This window comes from Belonocnema kinseyi, chromosome 9 (genome assembly GCF_010883055.1).
Source record: "Belonocnema kinseyi isolate 2016_QV_RU_SX_M_011 chromosome 9, B_treatae_v1, whole genome shotgun sequence".
NCBI classification, from domain to species: Eukaryota; Metazoa; Arthropoda; class Insecta; order Hymenoptera; family Cynipidae; genus Belonocnema; species Belonocnema kinseyi.
Window position 1 is genome coordinate 118,914,935 of NC_046665.1, and position 14,185 is coordinate 118,929,119.

General features: G+C 27.5%; 1 protein-coding gene across 1 annotated transcript; it reads right to left on the bottom strand.

Moving 5' to 3' along the window:
• Positions 1-1,636: 1,636 nt before the first annotated feature.
• LOC117180720 (cyclin-dependent kinase 5 activator 1) lies at positions 1,637-12,040 on the bottom strand. Its single transcript, XM_033373208.1, has 3 exons — positions 11,606-12,040; positions 1,885-2,127; positions 1,637-1,723 (listed from the first exon to the last, which is right to left on the bottom strand). Exons 1-3 carry the CDS (start codon positions 12,038-12,040, stop codon positions 1,637-1,639), a joined length of 765 nt encoding a protein of 254 aa, XP_033229099.1.
• Between the last annotated feature and the right edge of the window lie 2,145 nt (positions 12,041-14,185).

A 14,185-nucleotide genomic window follows, 5' to 3' on the forward strand; every position in this document is an offset into this window, starting at 1 on the left:
AAAAAAGCGAATTTTCCAACAAAATACTTAAATTTTCAATTAAAGGGATGAATTTTCAACCAGCTAGCTGAATTTTTAACTAAAAAAGAGCAATTTTTGACAAAAAATGGATTGTTAACATTTTTCGTTGAAAATGTGAATTTTTAAATAAAAATGAAATGAATTTTGAACAAATTAGTTGAATTCTTAACGCAAAAGAGAATTAATTTTTATGAAGCAGTTGCATTTTTTAACAAAAATGATTAATTTTCAAACAAGAAGATTAATTTGCTTAAGAAAAAAAACTAATTTTCAAAAAAAATACGCGATTTTTCAACAAGAAAAGATCAATTTTAATTCTAAAATATTAATGTTAAACCCCATGTGAAATAATCATATTTTTAGTTAAACCAATAATTCTTAAACAAAAAAAGGAATTTAAGAAAAAATGGTTCAACGTTCAGCCAAAAAGTTTTATTTTCAAATTAGATTTTTTTTTTAACCAAAAAGATCAATTCTATATGAAAAAGATGAATTATTAACAGGAAATAAGAATTTTCAACCCAGTACTTGGAATTTCAACTAAAGAAGATCAATTTTCACTTAAGCGGTTGAATTTTTAACTAAAAAGATCAATTTTCCACCAAAAATAGAATATTTAAATTTTCAGTTAAAAAAATTACTTTCACAAAATGATGGAATTTTCAAAAAAATAGTAGAATACAAATTATCTTTTGACGAAGAATAGTTACATTTTTTTATGGGGTATTATTAAGTCAGTTCGATTAAGTCAACTGAGTTAATAGTTAATACTTCATAAACAAACTTTTAAAAAAATCAGAAACAGTTGAATTGAACAGAAAAAACTACAAGTTTTAAAGACTAAATCTAAAATTTTCCTATGGAAGGCTTGCAAGTTGCAGTCAAAGTAAAAGATTCTAAAAATTCTTGAATATTAAAAAAAAAAACTTCTCACGTGGTGCACTCTTTTTAAAATGTCAAAAATATCTTTTTCAAGAGTCATTAGACGTGGAATTCAATAAGCTTTCAAACCAGTTTCTAAAAAAAGTTTCTCGCTCCTTTTTTGAATGAGTAATCGCGTTTCAAAGTGAGCAGAGATTTTTAATATTACAGTAGGACTCGTCGGATCATAACGGACCAGAATTTCATTGCTATTCTGTGCGCATGCGCCTACATATCGCGGTTAGCGGAGCAGCTCACGAGAAGCATCGAGTCTCGATCCGAAGAGTCCTACTGTACTGGATAACCTCTTATAGAACTCTGTTCCCCATTTATGCAATTAAAACTATTTTTGAATTTGTGACAAGAAGATTAATTTTCTACCCGAACATTTTTTTTTTTAATTTCAAACCAGATAGACGAAACTTGACGCGAAAAATAATTTGTTAAGGGATTACTTTACACATTTTGCAAGCAGTTAAATTTTCAATAAAAAAGATGCGAGAAATTATTCTACGCGGAATTTAATAAGCTTTTTAACCATTAAAGAAAAAGTTTTTCGCTTCTTTTTTGATTCAGTAATCACGTTTTAAAGTCAGCAGTAATTTATAATATTTCAGTAGGACTCGTTGGATCGAGGCTGCGACCGCTGCGACCCTGTGCGCATGCGCCTGACCGTCACGACTAGCGGAGGAGCTCACTGGTGGGGACTACTCCCCGCTGAGGATTTCGATGCGACGAGTCCTACTATAGTCGGATGAGTCCTACTGTAATCCAACGAGTCCTACTCTAATTGCGTTGATCGTATTGACTATTTCCGACGATAATGTAATCATCGGATAGTCTTTTATAGAAAGAATTCTGTGACCTTTTTATGAAACTAAAAATCTTTTTGAATTTGAAAATCTAAATTTTTTAATGATTAACAAATTTTTGAAAACTCACCTGCCAGCCTTGAAGGAGTAAACTTCGGTCGACGGTTCTGAGCCACATGACGGCGTCACCTGCCTGGAAGTCTCGCAGTCTGGTGCATTTATTGTGCAAAAAAAGGCCGAGGCACTTTAGCAATTCCGAGGTCGATGCTTGGATTACAGTCTTTCTAGGTCCAGTTGGCAAGGATTTCTGCACCAATTTCTCGCACGTGGGGTTGTGCGTCGTGTGATTGTTGTTAGAGGCCGGCGCCTTCGTCTGGGATGAATAAAATGACGAATTCAAGGGCGGACCGATAATTGAAACCTGTACCCCGAGGGGTTAAAAAGAAGAGGGTAAAATAAAAATTCTGCCAATTATGAAATTATAATAACAATTTTTCTACGTCACAGGACAACATAAATCTTCTATCATTTTTCAGATTAGGGGATCTCCTTTGCGGATTCGCAACAGAGAAGCAATCTCACCATTTTTTTTAACTTGTACAACTTGTTAAATATAATTTAAAAAAAATAATAAAAATATAATTTTAAAATATAATTTAAAATATAATTTTAAAAACAATGATCGCGTTTATAATTTGAAAAATTAATTTTTTATCTAATTTTTTAGGGTAAATACTACTTCCGTAATTTTAATAAAGTTTTATTATCAAGTTTGGAGGGTGAAGTTCAAATAAGGGTTCCAATTTTTAATAAATTAGAATGTTTTTTTATATTTATATATGACTCAATCACTAAGAAACCTAAGAAATCCATCAATTTTATTTATAAATTTTGTACACTTTTTTGTCTTTTTAAACTTCCATGCCCTTCAAACTGAATGATAAAACTTGACTCAAAAATACGAAAGTAATATTTTTTTTTGCAAAAATAAGAAAAAATAGAAGAACAAATTATTTTGAAATAAATGACTACCGAAATTATGGATGTGCCCACTAATTAAATTTTTTTTAAGGAGAAGAAGATTCTTTGGAAACTCAGAAAGAAATATTGAAAAACGGTCGAATTAGGTAATTTTGAGAAATCGAATTTTGGCAAATTTCTTGAAATAATTAAAAAAATAAACATTAAGGCATTTCCGAAAGTGAATAAGATCTAGAAATTGGTATTATTCATTAAATTTTACATACGAATAAGTAATTGCAATTAAAGTGATAAAAACAATGTCAAACAATATAATTTAATATGATATTTTTGAATTCAAAATTAATATTTAGTATGATGAGAAAAACAGTTTTTAGGAATAAATTGGTGTTAAAAATATATAAAACAGATTTAGTTATTTTTAAAACTTATTAATGATTAATATTGATTAACAATAATTTCAATAATCTTTTTAAAATATGTGCAGAACAGGTAAAAATATTTAAAGATATGGAAAAATGAATATTTTAAGAATTTAATATTATTATTAATAAAATAAAAAATTCTATGCGAAAATAGTGATAATTATTTATTTTTATTTTGAATCAAAGTTAATAAATAAAGTTTTTAAAGTAATTAATAAGCTTAAAATATCTAAATTTGTTTCACAATTATTTTTAACACTTATTCGCTTTAGATGTTTTTATTAAACTAAACATTAATGCTTTATTAAAAAAGTGAAGCAAATATATAACTAAAAATGTGTAGTTTTAATTATTTAGTGAAAACCAACTTAAATAGCACTATTTATTTTGAAAACCATCCATTTTTCTTTATGGAAAATATAAAGATCTTATATTATATAATTATACAAAAAACTTAATAATCCGGTCATAATAGTTTTTAATAGTTGAAATTCGAAAATATAATGTCTGGGTGGTGCGGATTTTTCTACTGAAACGATGTTCTAATTTCAGTAGAGGAGGTCGGTAGTAGCCAGACATGACATGCTGGATCCCCTCAAGAAAACAAGTAGTTTAGCTTTATTAGCCATAATCTTGACTGAAATGTCTGTCGTCACACTTTATTTTTATGACAGTCATAAGATTGTTGTGTACATTTTTCAAGTGCAGCTTTATTTGTCAAGATTTCGAGAATGAAAATATTTTTAAATTTAAGAAATTTAATTTAGAATTGATAAAAATTACAATTTTGTAGGCATTCAAAATTCAAATTTAAGTACGAAATTCTTTTAAATAAAAAAGAAAGAATCGAACAACCAAATTTTGACAAACCAGTCTGAAATATCTCAATCCTAGTTTTTAGAGAACTATAATTAAAAAAGAGGAAATAAAAGGAACTTCGAGATCCTCTTCCTTCTTTTTTATCTCGTCTTTTTATAATTCTCTTTTTTTGAATCATTGGTATTTTTTTATTAATTGTAAATAATACGACTTTTTAAAATAAATGTGAATTAATTTTACAGATAATCGACTTTATTATTTACAGTTTACTATAAATACTCACACTTTAAAATAGGTAGTCATTATTTGCATCATATCAGGCCATAAATCGATTTGGCTTTTGTTATAAATCTAGAAGTGTTATAAAGATGATAAATCAAAAATTAATAATTTAAAGTTATTATTATTAGAGTTACAAGTTTAGATGAATTTTTAAACAAAAAGATGAATTTTCATCCAAAAAGATGAATTTTTTAGCTAAGAAGATTAATTTTCTACTAAAAATACGACTAAAAATAATATAGCAGTTAAATATTCAGTTGATGAAATTAATTTAAAAAAATGGATTTTCAATAAAATAGTTGAATTTTGAACCAAAGAGATGAATTTTCAATAAACTACATGAATTAAACTAAAAAAAATGTCCTACCAAAAATAGAATAGTTACATCTTCAATTAAAAACATTATTTTTGAGTTTAAACAAATGAATTTTTAATAAAATAGTTCAATTGGCACCAAGAAAATTCATTTTTCAACTTGAATGATGAAACTTCAACATAAAAAATGAATTTTTAACCCAATGGTTGAATTTTCTACTGCAAAAGGTTAATTTCACTAAAATTGGAATAGTGAAATATTCAGTTAATGAAATTATTGTAAAAAATGGATTTTTAACAAAATAGTTCAATTTTTAACCAAAAAGATTAATTTTCAATAAATTACATGAATTTCCAACCAAAAATGGAAAATTGTTATTTTTATTTGAAAAAGTTTGTTATCCATAATAAAATTAACAAATAATTTATTTTTAACCGATTTTTTAGCAAAAAAGATGAACATTTAATAAAATACATGAATTTTCAATTTAATAGTGTAATTTTAATGAAAAAAAATTTCAACTGAAAATATAATAATTAAATTTTCAGGTGATAAATTTAATGGTTAGCAACATAAAATAAGAATATTAAAAAAATTAAAACCTAAGAGGTTAATTTATAACTAAAATGATAAATATTCTACCAACCAAATTAATTTTCAAGAAATCAGTTCTCATTTCAACCAGTAGATTTTCGGGTGACCCTTTTTGAAAATTTCCCCAGAAAAAATCAAATTTTTGAAATTATATCTTTTCTGGATGAAGCTTCAACTATTTGGTTGAAAAATTATATTTTTTATTTAGAAATTAAACTAGTTGTTCGAAAATTTATCTACTTTGTGAAAAATTCGCCTAGTTGTAGAAAATCAATGTTTATGGTTTAAAATGTACCTTTTTGTCATAAAATTAAACCATTTCAGTAAAATAATTATCATTTTAGTTAAAAATTCATCCTTTGAGTTGGAAAGAAAATTATTTGGTTGAAAGTTAAAAAACTAGTTTGTTGAAAATTATTTTGTTATTGTTGAAAGTTCCGAGTTTTAATTAAAAATTCATTTCTTTGATTGAAAAATGAGCTGTTTGATTGAACAATTGATTTTGTTGATATAATTTTTCTCTAAAAGTTAATTATTTGTAACTAATTTTTGTAAATAAAAGTTTAATTTATTCTAATTGAATATTCCATAGTTTTAGTTGAATATTTATCTGTTTGGTTGAAGATTAATTTTTTTAACTTAAAATTTAATTATTTAAGTTTTGGTTAACAATTAATATTTTGTAGTAAAAATGATCTTTTTGGTTTAAAACTTAACTATTCCAGTTTAAGATTCATAATTTCATTTTGGTAATTCATCACTTTGGTTGAAAGTTGACCTATTTGGTTGAAAAGCTGTTTTGTTTTTAAATTAATTTTTTCAACTACAAGTTCAACAATTTCTTTTCTTTTTTACAATTAGTGAAAGAATTTTTATTTAATGAAATTTCTTTCTTTGATATTTTTTAACTGGGTCAACATATTTTCAATAATTTTTAATTAAAAGGTTTTGAATTCTTACAATCAAGTGGATGTTGGAAAATGTTAAAGAGATAAATAAGGACTGGCAAAAATTGATCAACTCAAGCATCCACTTTAAAAATTATGGATTTTCTAAAAATAAGCAACCTTGTACAGGGGGTGGAATAGGTGTTTGATGTCAGATGGGGTCAGAGTAAATTATTCAAATAAAAAAAAGCCTTGTGAAATAAATCCAACTCATTCTTTAAAAATAATTTTTTTCAATCCTTGATTCAACAGATGCAAAAATTTGGAATCGATAGATTATTGTTAGTATTTTAAGGACAAAGGAAAAAATGTTAGTTGAAAAAGAAGGAAAAATCGGATTCTAACTTTTTTAATTGTTGAATTTCGAAAATTGAATGTCTGCATAGTGCAGATTTTTCCACTGAAGCGATGAATTGTCCAGGAGAAAAATATAGCTTTGTCAGACATTTATTTTATAATTTTAGTAGAGGAGGTCGGTATTGGTAAGACCAATAATAATAATCATTTGTCTAGAATTATGATAAAATATCTTCTAATTTTTAATTATCAAATGCTAATTAAATTCATTAGTAGAATTTAAACTACTACTTATTAAATTAGACGAATTTTTAGAAACGAATTATGTAAAGAAAACCTAAATAAATCCGATTTGAAGGAAAATTGAAGAGAATTCAAGAAAATTTATCCTTTTAGTTTATCATTTTAATTAATCATTTATAATTTAATATTTTATAAACAATTTAGAGAAGAAAAGTATGCTTAAGTCATTTTAATGGAAAGGACTATTTTTTTCTACGTAAAATTGCAAAAATTTGGAATTTTTTAATCTTACTTGTTTATAAACATGTAAATTGTTATATTTTAATTAATATTATTAATGATATAGTATCATTAGGAATATATGTAGCAATTCAGGAGATTAATGTAAATTAAAATTAGAAAGAACATTAAATTTAAATATTTTGCCACAATAATTGTTTATAAAAATAGTTAATCTTGACTTTGTAAATGTTTTGGGGACTAACAGTGATTTGTAAAATAATTTAAAATATTTGAACTGCAAAGCAAATTTTTTTTATCCGAAATATCCTAGATTAATACAAAGAAATTTGAGTAAAAATACTTTTTTACTCATAAAAACAATATTTCATCCAAACTTTATTATGTTTTATAAAATTGACTGTTTTATATAACAGTTGAATTTATAACCCAAAATGATCGATTTTCAGCAGAAAAGTTTATTTTAAACAGTAAAATTAATTTTTAACCAAAAAAGATAAAATGTAAAAATATTTTTATTTTTAATGAAAAGCAGGTGAATTCAACAACAAAAAATATAAGAAGATTAATTTTCCTCCGAAAACGGAATAGAATAATTTTCAGTTAAGAAAGTAATTTGAAAAAGAGTATTTTAATTTATGGAGAAATTGCCAGTTACATAAAAAATAATTTTGACAAAAAAGTCAAATATTTAAATCAAATATATGAATTTTCAACCAAAGAGGTCAATTTTTAAACAAAATGTATTTTAACGAATTACATAAACTTTGAATTCAAAATATTAATTTTTTGTCAAAAGTTGAATAGATGAATTTTAAATAAAAAAAGTAATTAATAATTTTAAAAAACATCAACAAATTTTAACAATATAGTTTAACTGACCCAAAATCCATTTTAATTTCGAATAAAAAAGAGTTTGATTCAACAAAAATAATTGAATTTTTAACAAATTAGTTGAATACTCAACCAAATCTTTTACCGTACAAGATAATAAATTTTGAAACCAAAGAAAATAATTTTTGAAAAAACATTTCGATTTTTACCTCAACAAGTTGAATTATCAATCTAAAAATAAAAATTTCTAACAAAACTGGAATAGTTATATTTTTAGATTAAAAATTACCTTTAAAACAAACAAAAAACGAACTTTCGACAAAATAGCTGAATTTTCAACAACAAAAAATAATTTTCAATAAAAAATGTAATTGATGATATTTTAACCAGAACAGTACTTTAATTTCGAACTAAAAAACAGTTCAAATCAAACAGAAGACGGAAAATTTTGAAGAATAATTAAATTTTCAACCAAATAAGATTAGTTTTGAACGAAACAGTTAAATTTTTAACAAAAATCAAGTTTTGACTAAAAAAAAATAATTTTTAATAAAGTTGTACAGCTATTTCACAAGAAGTTGTATTCCCAATTAAAAAGATAAATTTAAAAACAAAAAATGAGTAGTCTTATTTTCAGTTTAAAAATTAATTTTGTAACAAAAAAAAGTGTTTTAACTGAATAGTAGATATTTCAGCCAAAAGGACGATTTCTTAACGAAAAATGTAATTGTTCATTTTTCAACCAGAAAATATATTATAAAATTTCATCAAAATAGCTTAATTTTCAAACAAATTGATGAATTTTAAAATAAGATGCTGAATCTTTAAGTAGAAACAATTTAATTTTCAATGAAAAAATTAATTTTAAACAAAAATATTTTTATTTTAAGTAAGAAACAGGTAAATTAAAAAAAAATGATAATATTAATTTTCTACGAACAATGACGAATTTTCAATAAAATACATATAATTTTAACAAAAAATATTAATTTTCATCTAAAAATGAAATAGGCAAATTTTAATTTAAAAAAGTAATTTTTAACAAAAAAAAAACAATGTGGTTCAACTTTGGCCCAAGAAGTTGATTTTTTTATTTGAAAAGATCAATTTTCAAACAAAAATAAAATAGTTACATTTTCACATTTTCAGTTTAAAAATTAACTTTTGGACAAACAAAAAAACATTTTTAACAAAATAGTTGAACTTTAAACTAAAAAAGATGAATTCTCGGCGAAAAATGTAATTTTTTATTTTCAAACTAGAAAAGATTGTGAATGTAAACAAAAAACATTATAATTCTACAAAAAAAATTAAGATTTTAGTGAAAAAATAATTTTTTGTTAAAGAAAAACGAATTATAAATGAAGAAGATTTTGATTTTAAATAAAAAATAGTTAATTTCGATCAAGAATCTTCTAAAAAAAAAAATTTCACCAAACTTGCAACTGAAGAGATGAATCATTGTCCAAAAAAATTAATTTTAAACCATATGGTTCAACGTTCACCCAAGAAGTTAAATTTTTAATTTAAAAAGAAAAATTTCTAACCAAAAATGGAATATTTACATTTTCAATTTAAAAATTAAATTTTGAAGAAAAAAACACAAACAGTTTTTAACAAAACAGTTAAGTTTTCAACTGAAAAATATGAATTCTCAACCAAAAATGTAATTTTGTATATTTCAACTAGATAAATTGTAAATGTAAATAAACGCAGTATAATTTTATCAAAAAATCTTTAAGTGGATTTAATAAAGTTTTTAATTGCAAAATTAATGTTTCGCCAAAGAAAAACGAATTATGGACACAAAAGGTTTTCATTTTAAATAAAAAATAGTTGAATTTAAACAAAATAAGTAAATGAAGGTCATTTCATTACAAAAAAGACGAATTAAAAAAATTAAATAACTTTTAAGTAAAAAATTAACAAAATAGTTCAACTTTGTAACAAAACTTATTAAATAAATTTAAATTCATTATTATCTATAATTTACTTCAATTTCGAATAAAAACAGTTAAGAGCAACCAAAATACATTAAATTTCAACAAAATAGTACAATCCCCTACCCAACCAGATTAATTTTTCACTAAACAGTTGTGTTTTAACCAAAAAGATAGAATTTCGACAATAACAAAATAGTTAGATTTTCAATAAAACTGTTGAATTTTAAATCAAAAAATTAAATTTGCATTGAAATAGACGAATTTTTAATCAAAAGGGATCAATTTACAATTAAGAACATAAAAGTAGAATTTTCAGCTAAAAAGAAAGAACATTTGATGAAAATTGTTGAATTTTTATATTGGTTTATATTAATTAAGTTCGTATTTAAGGGAAAACCCAAACAAAAAACGGGATGTTTCTTGAAAACACTCTCAGAAAACTATTTGGTTGAATGAACCAAATTTTTTTGGTTCAACCTTGAAATATGGTTATTATTTGGAAATGAAAATATTAAAATTATCAAAATAATGAAATTTCAACTAAAATTGTTGAATTTTTAATCAAAAGAGATCAATTTTGAATCAAGAATATAAAAGTAGAATTTTCAATCAAAAAGAAAAAAACAATTGATATAATTTATATAAAACAATATAAATATATATATATATATATAATATTTATATAAAATAATAAAATAAAACTAATTGGTTGAATCAACAAACTTTTTTTCGTTCAACTTAGAAATATGGTTATTATATGGAAATCAAAATACTTGGTTGGCACAACCAAATTTTTTTGTTATTTTAAGCAAATATTATGGCAGGTGGAGTATTTGGTTGATTCAAGCAAAAAATGTCGATGGGCGAATTAAATATTTTGTTCATACAAACAAATTTTTATTAAAATAATCATGTACATTCAGGAAAAATGTTTTTATGAATCAAGAGATTTTTATTCTGAGCTCAGTTCAAAAAAGAGTGATTGAAAAAATGGGAGAACAACAAAATAGTTACATTTTCAATAAAAAAATAATTTATTTTAAAAATAGTGATTTCTCAACAAAACAGTTGAATTTTAAACCAAATAATTAAATTTCTCCTAAAATCGTATAATTTTTAACCAAAAGGGATCAATTTTCAAATAAGAATATAAAAATAAAATTCTCAATCGAAAAGAAAGAACATTGCACCGAAAAATGTTGAATTTTTTTATTAGTTTCTATTATTTTGTTCACGTTAATAAGGAAAACTAGAAAAGGGGAAGCTTTCTAGAAAACACTATCGGAAAACTATTTGGTTGAATCAATAAAATTAGTTTAGTTTAACCTTGCAATATGGTTATTATATGAAAATGAAAATACTTGGTTGGCACAACCAAATTTTTTGGTTATTTTAAGCAAATATTTTGCTAGCTAGAGTGTCGGGTTGATTCAACAAAAACATTTCGTTAAGAAAATATAATATTTTGTTAAAACAACCAAAATTTGATTAAATCAATCATGTACGATGTACATTCAAGAAATACAACAACAACAAAATAGTTGGATTTTCAATTTTAAAAAATCATCAATTATCAAAATAGTGAATTTACAACAAAACAGTTGAATTTTCAAACAAAAAGAGCAAAGAGAAATCTATTTGGTTGTATCAACAAAATTTTTCAGGTTCAACCTTGGAATATAGTTATTATATAAAAATCAAAATGTTTTGTTGGTTCAACCAAATTTTTTGGGTATTTTAAGCAACTATTTTGCTAGATGAAGTCAGTTAGTAGCTCAACTTCAACTAATTGGATAACTATAATTTTGTTCCTAAAATAATTAAAAAAAAAAACTAATTCTCAGTAGAAATTTCAACTGAAGCAATCAGGAAACGGCTTTATACTGTTTCCATCAGTAAATTTTCATCTTCAATCTTCAAACCAACTTACCTGAGGCGTCTGGATATTCTTGTTTTTGTCCACAATAGGAATGTTATCAAGAGGCTGTCTGAACGTAATGTTCTTATTCTTGTTATCCAGCTTCTTCTTGTTATTGTTTGATGTGCTAAACCGTTTCCAAGAGAGTGCATTGATGAAGAGCGAATGCTTCTTGAGATTCTTTTCCAAGGCATTCTTCTCCGAGATGATCCTCGCATTGTCATTATTATTTAAATTAATGTTATTATTCTGCAGCGAATTATTATTCGTTGGAGGATGATTCGTTGGAGGCAGAGACGCCATCGTCGAGACACTGCTTTTGTTCTCCCTATTTTTGACATTGTTCAGCTGCTCATAATTGAAATTGTTCAAGGTAAAGTCTTGCTGGCTCGGCGGATAAACAGATCCACGCCTCTCCCTGGGACTGAATGATAAAACAGTGCCCATGTTGCCTTGTTGCGGTTGGGTGTTTTCCTTAGATTGGCTGCTATCCCTCACTAGGCTCTTCTCCTGGGAGGACTGGGTTTGAGTCTGAGAATGCTGATGCTGATGCAGGGATTGAGAGTGCTGATGCTGAAGCTGATTCTGGGTTTGCGAATGCTGATGTTGGCTTTGCTGATGCTGGATCTGCTGATGTTGACTTTGCTGATGTTGTATCTGCTGGTGTTGGGTTTGTTGATGATTCTGTGGCTGATTTTGATGAGCGGATATTGTCTCTTGTGGAGGTGGCGGTCTAGGAGGACTGGGAATGTTTATGATCGGGGGTGGAGGGTTACCAGGTACAGAGGTGTCCCTCGAGGGTCCCGTCAGCGGGGTTGCATCCCCTGGCTCTATGGCCTCCTCCACGACGGGACCCACCACCTCGCTGATGCGACCTCCCAGCCTGCTGCCTTCTTTCCTTCTTTCTTCAGAAAAGCTCTTCCACCAAACTTCAAACCTTTCCTCAAGACTTAATACTGCCGATCAGTCTTTTGTCCCAGAGACCTGGAGGAACTTTTGAAGGTTCAATTTTTGCAAGAGGATTTGCGGCAAGCCAGGGTGGGCGGACGTCGATAGATGGGGCAAAATGGCGAGCGATCGATGCTCTTCGCCGCCCTCGCTCTCTCGCCAAGAACTCAATGAAGAACTTCACTTGTTCAGGTCAGATGTCTTCACCAACTAGAATTTTCCAAGTCTTCTCTTGTGAGAGGTTGGCAACTTTTAAGGGGGTTTGGACTGCCGAGAGAGATTGGGAATGTAAACACAAGTCACTCGCGAGTGAGGCCTTTCCTGGTGACGAAACTTGATGAAACACTCACTATCACAGAGAATCAAGTCCCGGCTTGGAGACCCGAAGGCAGGGGTCCGATTTGGAACTTTGTAGATTATTTAGCTAATGTTGACGTCTGGCTTGAGAGCTGCTGCGAACTCTCGTCGCGACCTCGCGTTGCTAGTGTGGTCGCTCTCGAGGAACGAAGATGTTGGACGCCCCTTCAGATTGGGTGCGCGCGCACTGGTTCGATAAACGCTAACATCGGACGTTGAGTCGGGGGTGGAGTGAGAGAGATGGCTCGATGTTAGAAAATGTTTGGAGCGAGAGAGAGAGAGAGAGAGAGGGGGAGAGAGCAAGTTACGGCGTCGTAGTCATCGAGACAATCTACCCCGATCCGACTCTTACACCCCTGTCGAATGACTGCTGCTGCATCGAGGATTTGCTCTTTTGAAGTGTGTCGGGACATTGGGTGGAAATAGGGATTCCGAAGCACGGTTATTATTGATATGGGTGCATAGGTCAGGGAAGGGTTTTTTCATGGGGTTGAAGTTTTCACTAGGTTTTGGTAAACAAGATGTCAGCTTTCTTGAAAATTTTCGTCAGTCTATTTGGAACACTTTTGTCACTACTTTCTTTCCAGAAAAGACGAATTTTTTTAGACTTTTGAACCCGAAAAGATGAATTTTCAACGAGGAGAGATGAGTTTTCAAATAAATACAGTGAAACCCTTTAATAGCCCTCCCTTCTATAGTCCTTCCGAGAATTGACGCCGCGCCGCAGGTAGGTGTAACAGGAGCAGCGCGGGGTGTGTGGGATCTGCGGTTGTCACTCAGTCGAGCACTCAGGCGTGAACAAACAAAAGCGGGCAATAATGAGTTAGTTCCCACCCACCGTCAGGTCCAAAATCGGTGCTATATAAGAGTTTCACTGGAGTTGAATTTTCAACTCCAGTGAATTTTTAACTAAAAAAAATGAATTTTTAAACAAATGGTAGGATTTTCAAGCAAACGAGAAATTAACTTTAACCACAAGTACTTGAATTTTTAAAGAGATAGTCGAATCTTTAAGCCATAAGGACGGCTTTTTTAAAGACAGTTGAATTTTTAACCAAAAGCTTTTCTACAACAAAAAAATCAATTTCAAATCCAAGAAAGATGAATTTTTTATAAAAAAGATAAATTTTTAATAAAGCAGTTGGATTTTTAAACTAAAAAAGATCACTTCTTAACAAGATAGTTGAATTTCCAACCTCATAATTCAATTTTCAACAAAATATTTGAATTTACATAGTTAAATAGTTAAAAAAAAAACATTTTTAAATTTTCAACCTACAAAGATGA

Bases quoted from the DNA above. Each gene is read 5' to 3' on its own strand.
- LOC117180720 (XM_033373208.1), bottom strand. From the start codon at position 12,040: ATGGGCACTGTTTTATCATTCAGTCCCAGGGAGAGGCGTGGATCTGTT. The intron at 2,128-11,605 runs GTAAGTTGGTTT...TATTCATCCCAG, and splicing joins AGAATATCCAGACGCCTCAG to ACGAAGGCGCCGGCCTCTAA. The intron at 1,724-1,884 runs GTGAGTTTTCAA...CAATTAGAGTAG, and splicing joins TACTCCTTCAAGGCTGGCAG to GACTCGTTGGATTACAGTAG.